The 16,988-nt window shown below is 50.7% G+C and overlaps 6 protein-coding genes across 6 annotated transcripts; 1 reads left to right on the forward strand and 5 right to left on the reverse strand.

The window, feature by feature from the left end:
* Nucleotides 1–1,303: 1,303 nt before the first annotated feature.
* On the reverse strand, nt 1,304–2,558 carry ALTATR162_LOCUS7994 (uncharacterized protein; the record flags this gene model as incomplete). Its single annotated transcript, XM_043315623.1, has 3 exons — nt 1,304–1,497; nt 1,546–2,444; nt 2,497–2,558. 3 exons carry the CDS (start codon nt 2,556–2,558, stop codon nt 1,304–1,306), a joined length of 1,155 nt encoding a protein of 384 aa, XP_043171558.1.
* Nucleotides 2,559–3,444: 886 nt separating this feature from the next.
* ALTATR162_LOCUS7995 (uncharacterized protein) lies at nt 3,445–6,127 on the reverse strand (the record flags this gene model as incomplete). Its single annotated transcript, XM_043315624.1, has 3 exons — nt 3,445–3,767; nt 4,280–4,298; nt 4,346–6,127. 3 exons carry the CDS (start codon nt 6,125–6,127, stop codon nt 3,445–3,447), a joined length of 2,124 nt encoding a protein of 707 aa, XP_043171559.1.
* A 905-nt stretch (nt 6,128–7,032) lies between these two features.
* On the forward strand, nt 7,033–8,932 carry ALTATR162_LOCUS7996 (uncharacterized protein; the record flags this gene model as incomplete). The annotated part of the gene is made up of 3 exons (XM_043315625.1): nt 7,033–7,211; nt 7,264–7,985; nt 8,043–8,932. The coding sequence occupies 3 exons, from the start codon at nt 7,033–7,035 to the stop codon at nt 8,930–8,932; spliced, it is 1,791 nt and encodes a 596-aa protein (XP_043171560.1).
* Nucleotides 8,933–9,526: 594 nt separating this feature from the next.
* Nucleotides 9,527–10,756, reverse strand: ALTATR162_LOCUS7997 (uncharacterized protein; the record flags this gene model as incomplete). Its single annotated transcript, XM_043315626.1, has 4 exons — nt 9,527–9,718; nt 9,770–10,023; nt 10,097–10,566; nt 10,620–10,756. The coding sequence occupies 4 exons, from the start codon at nt 10,754–10,756 to the stop codon at nt 9,527–9,529; spliced, it is 1,053 nt and encodes a 350-aa protein (XP_043171561.1).
* A 437-nt stretch (nt 10,757–11,193) lies between these two features.
* ALTATR162_LOCUS7998 (uncharacterized protein) lies at nt 11,194–12,579 on the reverse strand (the record flags this gene model as incomplete). Its single annotated transcript, XM_043315627.1, has 2 exons — nt 11,194–11,408; nt 11,460–12,579. 2 exons carry the CDS (start codon nt 12,577–12,579, stop codon nt 11,194–11,196), a joined length of 1,335 nt encoding a protein of 444 aa, XP_043171562.1.
* Nucleotides 12,580–14,246: 1,667 nt separating this feature from the next.
* On the reverse strand, nt 14,247–15,830 carry ALTATR162_LOCUS7999 (uncharacterized protein; the record flags this gene model as incomplete). Its single annotated transcript, XM_043315628.1, has 2 exons — nt 14,247–14,436; nt 14,494–15,830. The coding sequence occupies 2 exons, from the start codon at nt 15,828–15,830 to the stop codon at nt 14,247–14,249; spliced, it is 1,527 nt and encodes a 508-aa protein (XP_043171563.1).
* Between the last annotated feature and the right edge of the window lie 1,158 nt (nt 15,831–16,988).

The raw sequence follows: 16,988 nt of genomic DNA on the forward strand, positions 1-16,988 counted from the left end.
TAGAAATGCAAACTACAGGCACCGCCGTGTAGATGAGCCCATTGGCGACGAGAGATCCAAGGACAATCCAGAAAACGACACCACGAAGCCTCGTAGTAAATATCGTCTTCAGCTCTAGAAATACGGCTGTCTTGGCTAGCCCCTTGGTCGCCGTATAGCAGACGAAAGCTACATCACAAGTGTAGAAGATATCTACTAACGTTACCAGCGAGATATCCCACATGCGCAGTGCCATTCGGATGCTTCTAACGCGCAGGATAGCTACTATGTAGGCAATGCCACCGTAGTAGGCAAGGTATGAAAGATGGTCTTCGGCCCCCATCATGTGTAGAGAACATGTAAGTCGCGAGAAAACAAGGACGTCTCCGGAGGATATGTAACGGGTCATTGGCTGACCTACACATTGCCTATGTCAACCTTGATTCATGGAGTTGTCGCTTATCGTGGCGCCGTTGAATCTCAAAACGCGCGGACTCACTCCATCTTGGGCTGAATGCACGTTTTCTGCGGCTCGAAATTGCTATTAAGCCATATGGTCGATACCGCATATGGACATCCACTTCGTAATTTATCGAACTAACCATGGAGCAATCCCTCATGAAACTTCACACCGAGATCCACAAGCTAGATCCGGAAGCTCTTTGTACTCGTAGGACAACCGCTGACGATTACAGCAAAGATACGTCAACCATCCAGCCCTCATGCCGCAGCGTTTGCATATCGTTGCCTTCGGTCGTAGCGCGAGAACAGAGGCTTTCGACTGCATGGGTGTCGTGCGTATTCACATTGACCGTGGACTCGTGTTGATTTCCTGTTTCATCCCTGCTCGACAAGCGAGTGTGTGCCGCGCCTCAATCACGCATTGGCGCCCTCGCTGGGTATGCACGATGGATTGCGCATGTTGCGCATGAACCGACGTGCGCCCTTGTAGCTCGATTCGTTCTCTGCTTCTGGACGTGCCGCATTGTCGGAGTCGCGATGAGGCAACCCGCCGATGACGATCAAAATCAAGCAGAATTGGCTGCTTGGCTCGTCTTGTGTCTTTTTGGTGTATTCCCTGCCCCGCATAATACGGTACCTCTTACGCCGCTGTGAGGGATCTTGACACGATGACCCTTTCTATAATTGTCATAATGGAGCTAGAGTTCTCCTACCGTAAAATACAACGAACGAGCATGAAAACGCATATTTGCTGTCAAAGCATTAGCAGTGGTAAGAATAGATTGAACTTGAATTGGGTGCTCGACATCAACTACATCATGTTGGAGACAAATTCATTCATCCAACACTTATCAATCTAGACCTACAACTGCGTGGGGTAGTCTAGGGTCTCGATCTTCTCAGGATACACAAGTCCGCCCTGCTTCCTCACCTCGTCCATAACCTCCATGATCAACACACTCTCATCGAGGCCGAGGAACCTACCCTCTTTCCTGCCGTTGATGATGGCATCTGCCGCCTCATCAGCTTCCCAGAACATGCCCTGACCCTCGCCTTCTGATTGCAGTGAGCCACCGAAGCCATTGTACCAGCCACTTCCCTTACCTGGGCCCGGGATGGGGAATTCTTTCGACTCAACCTTGCCTTCTGAGTCGATGATCTTGGTAGAGAGGGGACGGAAGGAGTGTCCAAAGACTTGAATCTCGCCCTTGGGTCCCTGAATACGGACAAAGGGTTGGTCCATGTTGCCTCCTGGTGCTGTGGCGACGCGAAGCGAGGTTGTAGCTACGGCATGGACCTCGCCGCCTTGGTCTTTTGAACGTGGGAATTGCAGAATCATGGTGCTATGCTCGTCGGCCTTGCCTGTTGGCTCATAGTTCTTGACGAAAGCCTTTAGCTTGGGTGGCTGACGCGAGTTCTCGGGCTGGGTGTGGTAAATGGTCTGGAAGACCCAGGTAAGGGCATATATACCAAGGTCGAGTAGAGCACCACCTGCCAGATCAGGGTTCACCATACGGTTCTTGCCGTCTGGGAAGTTGTTCTCGGGATCGAGCGCCATGCTGTTATCCGAGATGACGCGTGTAATGGGTCCAATGCGACCGGAAGTGATTTGTTCGCGGACGTAGATGGAGAGTGGGAAGTAGCGTGTCCATACAGCCTCCATCAGAAAGAGGTTCTTAGACCTTGCGACCTCAGCAAGCTTGCGCGCCTGGGCGGCATTGACAGTGAATGCCTTCTCACACAGCACGTTCTTGCCAGCTTCCAAACAGAGCATAGCATTTTGGTAGTGGTGCGAGTGTGGTGTAGCAATGTATACGACATCGATGTCAGGGTTCTTCACAAACTCCTCGTAGGAGCCATATGCCTTTGCTTCGGAGGGTGCGCCCACCTCCTTCAAGAAGTCTTTCGCGCGCGATTCGGAGGACGACGAGGCAGCAGCGATGACTGTGTGCTTCAGGTGCTTGACGCCACGTGTGGTAGGGTCGCAAAGCAGATCCTTGGTACTGTCCCTATGTTAGTAAACAGCTTCAGTGGGGTATGGCGCGGGGTAGTTACAAGGTGACGGCGATGCCTCCAGTAGCGAGGATACCCCAGCGGACAGTCTTTGGTGATGACATGATGTAGATAGACGTTGTATTAGTCTCTCAATAGATCGATGGTGAACTTATAGATTTAACGATGAAGAGCGCTCAGCGGCGTCAGGAGATTGATCTTTGTAGCTGCAGAGCTCCAACGTCATGACGCCCACCGAACTTCGGGCAAAGCGCCACATCTTAACCCCACTCTTACCCCTCCGTCGTATCACCGGTGCCTAAAGGAGCACACGGCCCGCGTCGCGACACATGGCGGACTTAAAGTGTGAATGCCGTGTTAGGTGGAGTTGATGAGTAAGGAGTGGTTGTGAAGGGGCTGGGATGGACGCCTATCTCCGAAGCTGGCGCCAAGCTTTGAACAAGACGCCATGCGGTGACCTCAGTCTCGTGCCTCTGTTGCCTTAGAAACCTCACATGTCGCATGTAATCAGGGCTACACGGCAATCCCTTCTAATATCTAGCCAACTACTGGCCTACTTCATGACGAATGTGTTCTTGTAGCATACCGAACGCGTCGTAGACGGATGCCAACATGAACGGAACTGGCGAGAGACGTTTAGCAGCAGTACTTCAATTCAACGATTTTGAAGAAAAAAGAGAAAAAGTGGATCCTCATCTTCTGCTTGGGTATCCAAGGATAGGGCTGACTAAACAACTCACTCTGTCCTGTCGCTCCAGTTCGAGATTGCTACTTACCTAGGTAGGTATCAAGGACACCCACCTCTTTCAGTCGATCATGATTACAAACCCGTCCGCCTGTGTGACTCCAGACCTTTCACTTTCGGTCCAAAGCCCGACATTGGAAGCTGCTGCTGCTGTTGAGGTGGATTAAAGGAAATCAACAGCGCAATGTGAGTCACCGTCTGCATCATATGAGCGTCTTAGCGTGTTGGACCCTGTTTCTCGCATTCTACGCAATAAGTACTTGCGTGGACAAGGAATCTCGCTTTTTCTTCCACTCAAGGGCGACAAGCAGCTTTTCTTTCCCGTTCTCACGATTGAGGTCAAGCATCTTGCGAGCGATGTTTTCGCGAAGCGCCAGAATCAGCACAACGCCGCAATCAGGGTACGCGACCTTCGCAAGTTGCGTCAGCAAGCAGACATGAGCGAAGAAGAACTCAAAGAAAAGTTCGACGGAATTGTACACGTCGTCACTATCAACATTACGCAAACCAACCTCACGATCGGCTGCGGATGGACATCTTGAATTCTTCCAGAAGTCTGTCGTGGGATCTAATGCCCAAAGTGAAGTGCTTGATGAGTAGCTTGTAACTGTAGGACGATGGCGACAAGATGATGCATGGACTGCCGCTTACAAGAGGCCATTCGATACAGTTACGAATTAGAGCCTTTGCGCTTGCGGTTACAGTCAAGAGATAAAAACTAGCGTCCGTATCGTGTTCTTCACGGCTTTAGCACTTGGGACGGGGGTGAGAGGTACGGGGGTTGGATTTGATTCTTATATCCAAGGTACTCACCATCAGCTCGTTTGCGCAAATCACACACGAATAATGAAACCTACCTCATACTTCAACGTCCTCACAACCTATACACATATTTGATGAACAACATGATTATGGACACCCCTTTTCAACGTAGAGTGATACTTGACAGATGCATGGAGCTGGCTGTTTTCCCAAATTTTATTTATAGGGACAGTCGGTATAATGACTATAGTTTAGCCTTATTACTATGCTTAACGCGTGCATGATACTGATCCCGCATCTCTCTTCTCAGCATCTTACCTGAAGGGGTTCTGGGTATCTGAGGACAACATTAGCATTTGCAGTTCATGTTGATCAAGCACTTACTGAATCAACAATCTCAATACCGCCAGTTAGCCACTTGTGTCGACTCAGGCGTCCCTCGACCCACTGATGTAGCTTCTTTGAAACGGTTTCCTCTGCCTGCTTCTGTCCCTCAGTAGTAAGTACAACCCATGCTCTGACGAACAAAGAACCATCACCGCGACCGTTATCGACGCCTGCTACACATGCATCGCGCACAAGACCTTCTGGGTGATCGAGCAATGTATCCTCAACCTCAGTGGCAGCAACTTGTAGACCTTTGACTTTAATCATCTCCTTCAGACGATCCAGGTAATGGATACGGTCTCGCTCGTCGCGCATCACCAGATCTCCCGTGCGCAACCAGCCAGGCTCGGTGAAGATATCAGCTGTGGCTTTGGCGTCTTTGAAGTAGCCGGGGGTGACGACTGCTCCACTAGCCCAAAGTTCGCCTTTCCCACCCTTGGGTACGTCTTTGAGCGTATCAGGGTCTACGACCCGAGCTTGCATACCTGGAAGTAGATAACCAATCATGCCAGGCAACGCAGGCTCCAATCCGAAGATACCATGCGCAGCCGGGCTCGCAATACTGGCTGCTTCACTGAGGCCATAACCACTTGGTACTGGCATTTCCGCGCCTTGTGGTAGCTTCTTGGCTAGTTGGTATGCGACATCCGGTGGCAGATATGCAGCTCCGCTCGATGCGCCAAGTACGGAACTCAAGTCATATTTCTCAGTCAATGGACTTTGAGCGAGTTGACGAACTAGAGGTGGTACGAGCGGAAGATGGGTAATTCTGTACTTTTGTATGCTCTTTAGAGCGAGCTCGAGGTCCCATTTTGGCAGCATAATGCTAGTTTGTCTGATCATGTTGACACGAAGGATCCAGATGATCATGCCGTACGAGTGATACATCGGTATCACGCCGAGCATAGTGATGGGTGTCAACGGCTCGTCTCCTGCGAAACACGCAGCTTGTACGGCGGTGATAAGCGTCTGCATCCCGGAGTGATAGCCATTGCTATGTGTGATCATCATTGCCTTGGGTAGGCCGGAGGTTCCTGAAGACTGGAACAGATATGCCATGCGGTTTCCTCCAAGTAGCTTCCGTGGTCGCTCCGGCAAGTGCGAACCTTCTCTTACAAGCGACTCGATGGTACGGTGTCCTGATACAGTGTCAAGTCCAGGATCATCGCTCAGTACTATGACTTTCTGAGGATTTAACTTGAGCTTGAGGGGCAGATTGTCGCCGTCACCAGACCCTAGCTTGAGCGCTTCGTTCAATACTGGCAGCAGCGTTTCATGACACATGATACTCGTAATTTGCATCTTCCTCAATACCCACCATAGCTCATATGGCGTACTCGCTGGACTGATTCCTCCAAAAACCAACTCCGATCGAAAACATGCGTGCGCTACCATCGGGTAATGCAGGTGATTTCGCGAGAACAGCGCTAGGATCTCGCCATCTTCTTTGTCATCCACTGGGCTCTTTCCCAGACCTATCGGGTTTGGTCCATCATATCTGAAGACACGCGCCAATGCACATACCCGCGCGTAGAAGCTGTGAAGTGTGACGACTTCTTCTGTGACGGCGTTGATGAATAGCGGGTAGTCTTCAGGCAATGGATTGTTTGGCGGAAAGCAAAGTTCGTGGATATTAAGGTCGTCTGGTGTCGGTGGAAATGGGCCAAAAGGTGATGAGAATATAGCTTCGTCGTGAGACAGATACTTGTCTTTGTGGGGATCGGGAGAGTTGGGGCCAAGGTACCTGGACCAATGAGGTTTGAAGATGTCGTATGTCATGTTGAGACTTCAGTGAGTTGATCTTGCAGGGTACTAGAAGATCTTTATGAGATATTGAGACATGCATACACAAATATGTGCTGCCAGTATTACGTTCGTGCGACATGTAGGTTGTACTTCCGAGGTGTACTGCACGCCCCGCGTTCTTCTCCCCACAGTCAATCCTGACATCGCGCAGGCGAGTAAGTTCGGGGGCACGATATGGTGCCTTCTTCGCATAGACTGCTAGTATGTGATGAAATCGGAAAGGCGCTCTGATGTAAGGCGCTGGTCTATCCAGAAGTGAGATGGAAGGTTGCGTCGTGGCGGACACGCGTCGGTTCCGAGGTAGGGATTCTTTCGTGGGGGGAGGGGGGTCATTCAAACCTCTCCAACCTCCAAGCGCGGTCAAAACTACCCTCCTCGAACTTACATCGCACAAGTCAACGAAATTTCCATCATTGAATTGCCTGCCTCGAAATACAGTCGCTTCCGAAGAGGCTAAAGATGAGCTGGCTTTACGAGCGTGACTTGCTTATGCTGCGCCGGACGCCTGAACTTCACGTCTAGCCCAAAATGGGTCATGCTCGTTTCAGCTGACGGCGCATCAGAATTCGCGGAGTTCGGCACACGCGACCTCTATGCCACTTGACCAGTTTTCACTATATTTTAATAAGAGTGCAGCAAGACTACCTATGGAGGATCTGGCGTTTTCTTTAGCTCTCGAGGTTTGCACAGAGGCGCGCGGGTATACATAGCTGGAAACCTCGCGTATGCACCCCTGATGCGACTTCAAAGTCGTCGCGCTTAAGTCTTAGCCTTCCCAGCTTTCAGCCCCCAATATCACCTTGCAGCCTTCCCACCGAACTATAAACCCAACGCACCGCCCTCGTTGGTATTGCGCGTAGTCAGCGTTCCGCACAGTCATGTCTTTTGACACCGACAATGGCAATGGCAACGACAAGCCCGCCAAGAGAGATACGATCCCAGCCTTGTGGTCAGCTAAGCATATCCCGCATAGCGCAGAATTCCCCGACCCGTACGAGTTAATCGGAGATGCATATGAACGGATACCAGTTGCAGATGAGTGGGAAATACCGGATCCGTAAGTCAATAGCAACAATGCAGCCTCTGAAGACAACGCTTATGCGACGCAGCAACAGCAAGAGGCTACCATATTTGGCGCACATCAAGTCGCTATCGACTTCATGGAGGACATTACGCCATCTAGCGGACTGGATGCAGGTTGGCACAACCCCACTGCGTTGGAATGAGATCAAACACCACCCAAAAGAACTCGAAGAACGCAGGAATAAGACGAATGTCACCTTCGTGGAGTATCACCCCGCTGCTGCACCGAAGACTACAGCGATTAAAACGCCTGCATTGCTTCACGAGACTCTGCAATCTCTGTCGCATGAGCATATGAAAGAGCCACCCCTCAGACTCTTCATCGTGGAAGATCTATCCCAGCAAGTCATTGAGCTTTTGGGGGCGCGCTTTGATCTCGATCCGTTGTTCTTCCGTGAACAAATCGATGACTACGTATGGCATAACACTCGCGACCCCTGGGCGTCTCCGCCCAGTCTAATCTCAAGTATGAAGCATCGACCGTGGTTTAGAATGCGCAACATGAGATTACGATACTTCAAAACAGAAACGGAGTTCCAAGATTCGAGGTTGGAAGCAAACTCCTGGAATGTGCTGAGACGCCCTGACAACGATGAAAATCATTGGCACTATCAAGATGGACAGGGAGCAGTCGTGTCCATCATGCGTACACGGACGACAATGTGGATCGGCAAAGACAAGAAGTGTGGAAATGGAACCGTCGGTATTGTATTGCTGGATCCAACCGTCAGCCAGGGCAAACCACTATGTGAGTACTAACACACGATATCCAAACCTAGCCAGGATTCACGCTGACACTGCGAAGGGTACGATCGCAGTAATTGGCTGCCGACCCCTAAGATGGACACCAAAGTATACCCGTTGATCAAATCCTCCAAATCTTGGTTCGAAGACATTGTCCAAATGACCACTGCGTTTCCATGGTTTGAGCAGAAAGAAGGCCATCACATAAACGCGCAAGTTCTCGCCAAACCAACCATATACACCATCTGCGCAGAATGGCTTATAGTATGCGACTACGTAAGAGCTCGACTCAGCCAAATAGAATGGGAACTTGAAATGCCGCGCCTCTTCCGCTCAAAAGGCGACGCCATCGACACATCGCTCAAACGTCTACATACCTGGCGTCGGCAAATCCCCGTATTCCGGGAGATGGTAACAGAAACGTTGGAACATGCACTCCCAGCTGCAGCGCGACTCACCACCCCATCGTCTCAGTATTCTGCCGCGCCCAACTCACCTCTTTCCGTACGCTCAGTCATTTCAGAAAACCTAGCTATCAACTTCGAGAACGTGGAAGGGTTCGAAGACATAGTCCCTGATTTCAAACGTGTGCTTGCCGCTGTTAACGAACTACAAGAGCGTGTCGACCGTCTTACTAGCATTGTTACATCAGAAATATCCATTGAAGATTCACGTCGCGGACTTGAGGAAAACCATAACATGGCAAGGCTCACATGGCTGGCGACTATCTTCATTCCGTTGACGTTCATATCTGGATTGTATAGCATGAACGAGAGTGTTTCAGCGTTGAAAACGACGTATGGGTGGTATTTCCTGACCGCCGTGCCGTTCACGTTGATCGTAATGGCAATCGGATGGGTCGCAGGGGGTGGAAGCCTCACGCCGTGGAGGAAAGATTCCACAAAGCAAAAGGGCATGATTGGGGGGAGGGACAACAAAAGAGCGAAGTAATTGGGAGATGGCACGATTTACGACATAATGTTAGCATTGGAAAACGTTTCCTCGAAATAAAGCGGCATACTACTCCAAAAACTCTATTGCCCTGCTAGCCTCCGATAACACCGGTATCGCTTTCGGTTGTCGCTCCATGCCAGCTACAATGTGAATCTGAAATTAGGATGCTGATGACCAAGTCTGCCCGCATCCGCTTGCAGTAGTCTGTCGTCTCGTTCACCCCTGTCTCGCTTCTTATTTTCCCAACCCAAGTACACACACTGAGCAGCAGCAAGTACGATCGTTATCACCAATGCACCAAGGCTGACCGAATGGCCTAGAACGTACTTCGGTGCATCACGTTGAAGGTAGATAAATGTACCGATAAAGGCCGAGCAGTTAGCGATGGAGATCACCATACCGATTCCGACTGCTCGGACATAGTGAGGCGCAAGATTATTGGACGCCCATCCCTAATTACATATAAGCAAGTCAAGCACGTATATCCGGAAATCAAGCTTACCATGAGCATGGGGGAGCCTTGGAAGACACCAATGGCAACTAGGAACGTGCCGGCATATCGTACGGCATTCGTCGTTGCCACTATCAACATCACGTAACCACATATTCCCACCAAGCATCCTCCAATGATAAAGTAACCCCTGTTTTTAGCTTGTCCGAGGCATACGCCGTACCAACAACGGTGATAAAAGCAGCCATGTTGGGAGGCACTGTGAAGAGCTGCGCGGTGGTGCTTCGGTACCCCATGCCTGCGATGATACTAGGTAGAAACAGTGAGAAGCTCTGTTATTAGTCAGTGTTATATCCAGCACACTGGAATCGGCAAGAGCTTACATATAGTGGCACCAATAGGAAGAACCAGATGAAGGCCGATAGATAGGTCTGTGGGGCTACCAATGCCATCTTGACCCAATGCCAGCTAGACCTTTCATCATCGACATCGACTTCGGTCGATCCTCCCGCGTCAAGCCTCATACGTCGCAATGCCCATTCCTTCTCTTCATCGCTTAAGAAGCCTGCTGCGGCAGGGGTATCGGGCATGAAGAAGAAGCAGATGATGCCGAAGACGACTGTGATCGCACCCTCGACTACGTTCTGGTCAGCGCAATACCTCCCGCAACACATAAAGATGGATACGAATGTTGAACATTGACAACTTACCAAAGAAGATCCAAGGCCATCTCCGATACTCCCCAACCTCGATGGTTGCCAAACCTGAAGCTAAAAGTCCGCCAAAAGCCCCGGATAACGGCGCGGCGCAGTAGAATAAACCGCTCCTCAATAGCATCTCGCCTCTCCTGTAGAACATGGCAAGGTAAATTATCACACCACCGAGGATGCCACCTTCGCATAGTCCTAGCAACAACCTGCATACAACCAGTCCAGCAAATGACTGGACGAAACCCATAAATGTACACACCAGACCCCATGAAGTTATAAGAGCGGGTAAGTAGATGCCGGCGCGCAGACGCTTGACGAGCAGGTTCGAATGTACGTCAACGATGATGTACGGGATGTAGAAGACTAGGAGCGCAACGTTGAACCGCGTGCCAGTTGTGATCGTTAACTCATCTGACAAGCCTGCTATACGAGCATTGCCTATGTTGCTGCGGTCTATGAATGAGAAGAGCCTAGATGGATTACTTAGTATCCAGCTTTGATGAGGTGAACGATGGGAAGATACCATATTCCGAACAACCAGGGCAAGATGTGGGTGTCGAATTTACGATTGAGACGCTTGTCTAGGGCGAGATCGATCGTTTTGTCAAGCCCAATTGCTTTCTCGATACGTTCAGTGTCTAGCTCTTTTGGATTGTCCATTGTGGCTGTTCAGTAGATTCAAACTTGGAAACGCGCTTTCACGATAGCAACAGGGAAGACGGGTGCAAACAAAAAATACAAGATACAGATTAACGGAATCTAAGGATCTAACTTGTGTAACTCATGATCAGGTAATTGTACATTTTTCCGAACCGACGCCAGTAGGCTAATGTCCCTCCACATTGCGGGGAAGTTTAGAATGATTCACAATGCTGCGGGGATTTCTCCAAAGAGGATCCCGAGCTACTGAGAAGTGCTTGTCGATCAGTGAGCTTCCCGCAAATTGTCTTGTGCAAGGGCGATGTGGTGGATGACTTTCCCGCACGACAGCGGAGAGGCGAATGAGGAGAAGAATGGCACGGCTGGTAAGCGAGACAGCAGAAAATGTGGCTGACGATGACCCGAAATACATGCCGATAGCGAGCCGTTGCCGGCACCTATTTCGTCATGAACGCCCAAAAGCCCCTAGCCAGAACAACGCTCGGTAGATCAACAAGACGGTAAAAAACCTCCGCTGTGACCGCAACGAGGGGTGCGCAGACCAAGAAGCATACAAAACTGCTTGCAGCACCGTTCATGCCGGCGGCGACCATGTGTGTGTATAGCTGGATACCGGCGGTGTAGATGATTATGGATTGGACGAGGAACCAGCCTAAATTTTGTAAGTGATTGTTCGATGAAGCTATCCAAGGTTGACACTTACTGAAACTCCTCTTGCCTAGCGAAACGAAGAAGCCGCCGCGAAGCACAGCTCGGGGCCATTCGAATGTCTCAATGAGGAGCATCGACCCAAGGATGATGAGGTAGTTGTCAACCCTCGCCATTGGCTGATCCAAGTCGACGTTCTCGTTAAGGAATCCGTCGTCGTAAAGCGCAGTGTGGCCCCATAGTTCATTGTCGCGCATGCTGGGTTTCCCAGAGATAAAGATGAACTGCAGCACAACACCGGTGAGGACCATAGCAGCGTAAAGTGGCCAGATCGGTATGGTGAAGTTACCGATCTTGAGCCCTCTGTGGGACCGGAACTGAAAGTCCATATTGAGGACCGCATCAGCTATGATGAGACCAGTGACGCTGTACCACGCCCAACTCTGCACCCAGAATGCTGCTACGATGAAGGCTAACATAGCCTTTACCCGCCATGAAGTGCGAGTGTTCGGGACAATGACCATGGTAATGTAGACGGTGTAACTTTGCTGGAATAGCACAGACACTATCCAAAGGGTACCGGATGGGAACACATCGTTGGCAGCTTGACTAGCGTATTGCTTGTTGACCCAGAATATCTCAAAAAAGGTGTTGAAGTAGAGCAGGAAGTTGCGGAGGCGCACCGGTGCAATGGTGGAGATGTTGCCGGTGGAAGTCAAGAATTCTGAGATGTAGTCGGTCGAGCTTGTGCTGAAAGCCGCTGCTGCAAAAGAGTAGGCAATGAAAGTGGGTATCCATAATCTGATGCCACGGCGAAAGACGCTGGATGCGCCGACTTCGCGCGTCTTGTTGGCAAGGTATGGCAAGCAGATAGTTCGTGCGGAGAGGAAGATAATCCATGAGTAAATCAAAGCCTCGTTGGCGAAGAGTACTGAAAACGACTTGCGAAGTACGACCTGGTAAGTCGGGCCATCGACATTCTTCGAGTCGGGGAGAGCGGCTGGGAGGAACGTCTGGAAGAACACAAAGAGGAAAGATTGGAACACGAGCAGGCCACGGAGCCCAATAAGATAGTTCTGGTCGACTGACAGGCTAGTCGTCCCTTGCGGAGTCGACGACGAGGGGAAAATCGCCTTGAGTTTGGATGGAAGGGTAGGCTCCATTGTTGCAGACATCTTGTTCAGTACCGCGAGTAAAGGTAAGAATCTCGATGATAGAAGAGTAAGAACAGCTTACCAACAGGGTAATTTACCCTCGACCTCAGACCACACAGACAACAAATTCAGCACAGCCCATGGCAACTATGTGCAGCAGTAGCACCAAATTCCATAGCCAGATAGCCCCGTGGGAGACCCGAGATCAACAACTTGGCCACCAGAACGACCACGTACCTGTAAGCTACTTTTCTTTCCGCAACTAGCACAGCATTCACCTACCGAGCACGGGAAGCGTTGAGCTTAGCTGCAACGCAAGCTTCCGAGAGGACCTCAGGCGCATGCATGCCAAGATTCAGTTATGCTTTTTGTGGCGTTCTCGCCGTCCCGCTGTGAATATATTGATAAGCGTTGACCCTAGTTGAGGCTGGTAGTGGGTAGCTTCCGCGGGTTACAATAGTCTACAATTTTGCAACTTTGACCAGTTACACATGCGGGTTGCTGTTGATCGTTATCTTGATTTCGGATGTTGAATTGTCGGCTTCGCAACTCTGTAACAGTGCAGCCCTTGTCATACATATCCCAGACGCACATCGTGACGTGCTCCATGAAAAGCACCCTGATCTCTCAACATGCCGGTGAACGGCCTTCCTCAGAAGCTTCCACGCGTGGCGCACGGGGCGGCACTACCTACGATTCTCAGTTACTGCCTTGACACTCGAAGTTGTCTGTGCATATTGAGCCCTATACCGCTTGTCCGCGCGATGGGCCACAAAGGGTCATGAGCTTCGCACGTTTGCAGAAAACATAGGGGCTGACTCGTGCGTTCGGACCAAAAAAGGAAGGTGAGTGATACAAACAACGATAACCCACCGAAACCATTTACTGACCGAGGGAAATGCCGTGGCAGATTGCCCTAGGAAGCATACGGATGGCACCGCCGGCCAACGATGTCGTGCTACCCACCATGTGTTGTGCTTCGGGTAGGAATATCCCACGCAGGCGAGGGGAACGCTTGTGAAGTGGATCTACGCGCTAGTGGGCGCGTGTCGATCGCCCGCATAGTCGACTTGTAATATCCCGACCACCCCTGATGCTGTTGATTATTTCCTTTTCCGTGTCCCTATGGCGATGCTTTCTGGTAGGGCGGTGGGACGCGGAGTCCGTTTCAGTAAGGCGCTGACCTTCGGCCTTGTTTGGCGCCAAGATCTTACTTATCTCTGAGCTTTGCCCTGGTCAATAAACAAGGCGCGTCAGATCGGAAGTCGAAGCGCCGACGTGATCAGTCTGGGATGATCTGGTACCATCGTGTTCCTGCTGCATTGCCGCGCGTTGTTTCATGGATTGATTTTCTAATCGTAGCCACTGAGGAGACATCACGATAGAGCAGTCAAGCAAGCTTATTGGTGAATGGGAAAAGTGCTTCATGCTTGTGAACATTCTTCTTAACGATAGTAATCATATCAATGGTTGGTAGTAATGATGATAATAAAGTTGATTTATGATAATAATGATTATGTTGATATTAATCGTCGTCTACTATATACTGGAGCATGACTCATCAAATCCTCAAGCGGCCACTAGTGGCTTGCGAGTCTTCATTCCGAACCCCAAAGAGAGCATCTATTGCCTTGCGCCCTGTTCCCTAAGATATTGACAAAAAGAAATTACGAAGATGTAATGTAGTGTTACTTCCTGGCTGTTGGGTTCCAGGAGCTGTAGTTGACAAGCTGACGAGCGTGACCATACAGACCGATCGTGGCGTTGAGAATAAGGTAGAAGGGGTACAGAACCGAGAAGAGAATGATCATTCTCCTGGAGATGTACTCAGACTTGACCTGATTGGTGATCCAAAGTGTAGCAATCAAGCAGATGATACTGTAACACGATACTGTTAGCGGTGTACAAATTTAATCGGGCAGGTGCTGTACGAACCTGATAATGAAAAGCCACTGTGATACAGGGTACTGGAAATAGACCAGCTTCCACAGCTCGTCCCCGGTCGTTGGGAATTTAACGATAACGAATGATGCGACGAGGCACGTGTACTGAGTGACAAGGTAATACGAGGATTCGCGGATGAGTAGTAATGAGAGTACACCGAAGCGTGCAGTGAAGCTTCGTTTGGCGTGCTCCTCATGCAGTGGATCCTTGACACCGTTCCAGACCATCTTCATGTGGCGCATACTCGCTTGAGCCCAACCCTGTGCCCACCGCAGACGTTGCTTCCAGAATGCACCGAACGTTGTTGGGGCCAGCTCGTACGAAGTAACGTTAAGATCATGGACAGTCTTGGCACCTTTGGAGAAGGCGCGGAGAGCGGAGTCGATATCCTCGGTAAGCATTGTGTCGTCCATCTTCAAATCGCGAAGTAGCGAAGTGCGCCAGTAACCATTGGAACCACAGAAAAGGCCAAAACCCCACATGGTAGAGCGACCAGGATGAGAGACGGCGTAGATCTTGTCAAACTCGACTGCGATCATGTTGGTCATGAAACTATCGTCGGAGTTGAAAACAATGCAGCGGCCCTGAACGATGTCGACATCCTTCTCGGCAACGAACCGTTCGGCAGCCCATCTGGGTGAGTTCGGATGAGGGTAATGGTCGCAATCGTAGATGGCGATGATGTCCGATCCAGTGTCCAGCGTGAAGAAGTAGTTGAGATTGTCGGCCTTGGAAGTGGAGTTGGGCACCTTGATAACCCTTGCGTGTGGAAAGCGAGACGGAAGTTGGTTCAGCTCGCTCTCCAATGGTTCGATTGCTTTGGGGGTGTTGTAGAGAATGTTGATGCGTATCCTCTCAGAAGGGTAGTCAATCTGCTCAAGCGCATAAAGAGCACGATCCATGATGATATCCTGCTCGTTCGGTAGGTAGGCGACGATGAGGAGATCGATGATTGGTAGCTTGTGATGTGGCGTGGGGAATAGCCACTCCTTCTCCTGCGCCTGTGTGACGATGGCTCTTGCCTCACGGCAGGGAGTGATGCTGAAGAAAGCTTCCAGAACAGTTGTACCGGCGATGTAGAAGTTGGTGCACATGTAGATGAACCAGAAGATGGCAATCAAGCTGTTGCTGCAGTACATGTACAGGCATACCGAGAAGATGTAGTAGGAGGCGACCAGACCGAAAGGCGTCCACTCTGAGATGAACGACGATGTCTGTCCGACGGTCGCAGAAGCGCTGAAACTGTTCTTCTGGGTTGACTTCTCGTTAACCGCAGGCGAGGCGACCTCGCCAACCTCGATCACGCAGTCCTTCGTAGAGTCTGACATCTTGAAACGAGTGAACGATGCGACAGTAACGATGGAGGGGGAAGTCAAAGCGAATGATGACTATGATGGAGGGGGTAAGGCAACTTCAAAGGAGCGGATACAGAACATATATTCGGCCCTTGATTGCACAATCCCTTAGTGCATTTGGTAAACACCGTGGCCGACAAGCAGCGACGGGAGAAGTGGCCAATACCGCCGAAGGGTTCATGTCGAAACCGTCATTACCCCCCCGTAGGAGCTGGTCTCCATGCAAGATTCGTGCTCAACTGAGATCAGCATTACCTAGCATCAACAGCGCCAAGTTGTGATAATGAGATTGAGGTGGATCCTTCCTGCACGTTGACCATGTCGACCCCGGTACATCTCTACATCTCGGGAATGGTGAATATGCCAAGTCACATGTCAAACCCACGCTCACATTTCCGGCCAAGCAGCAATGTGCTTTTTACCAGTTGACCGCAGTTTGATCCACGTCAACGAACTGCTTGTGCATACAGAATCGGGCGAGTTGGGAACAATCTATCGGAGAGGCGACATGCCAGCCACTATCTTGCGTCGCATGGCCTAGGTTCCCGATGTACATGGTATCATTGAACCCGCAGAAGCTGACTGCAAGAGCCGGGAGATCGGGCATTGTTCTGGGCATTGACCGACAACGCGCTCCCGCAGCGGCATGGAAGCACCGCTGGGACTGAGCAGTGTAACGCCGACCCTGGTCATTCCGGAATGGACTGATATTGGTAGATGCTGGCAACGAAGATCAATGATCGAAACTGGGATGGTGATGAAGTTTTCTCAACAAAGTTGAGGCAGAACGAGCGTGGGATGCATTAGAAACATCGAAACGTCTGTGCTAGCGCCAACGCACAGATGCACTTGGACAGGTGTGCGGCGCACGTTTCCGACCCACCGACAGCGGGGGCACGGCATCTTCCTCAACCTTCTCTTCTGCACCTCATGCGGCGGCTCGTTAGCCCCATGCCACGACGTTCCATCCTACTTGCTATCAAGTACGGGCCTGCCAAGGAAGCTTGCATACCTTTTTTGGCCCTGTTGCAGGCCCGCGCACTCCTCGCTGAGGCAACGCCCCGGTCATGACCCCCAAGAGACGGGCTAGGACTATGTCCCACATAGGGGACTTTTCAAGGCCAAACGACC

This window comes from Alternaria atra (assembly GCF_907166805.1).
Source record: "Alternaria atra isolate CS162 genome assembly, contig: 28, whole genome shotgun sequence".
In the NCBI taxonomy this organism is placed as follows: domain Eukaryota; kingdom Fungi; phylum Ascomycota; class Dothideomycetes; order Pleosporales; family Pleosporaceae; genus Alternaria; species Alternaria atra.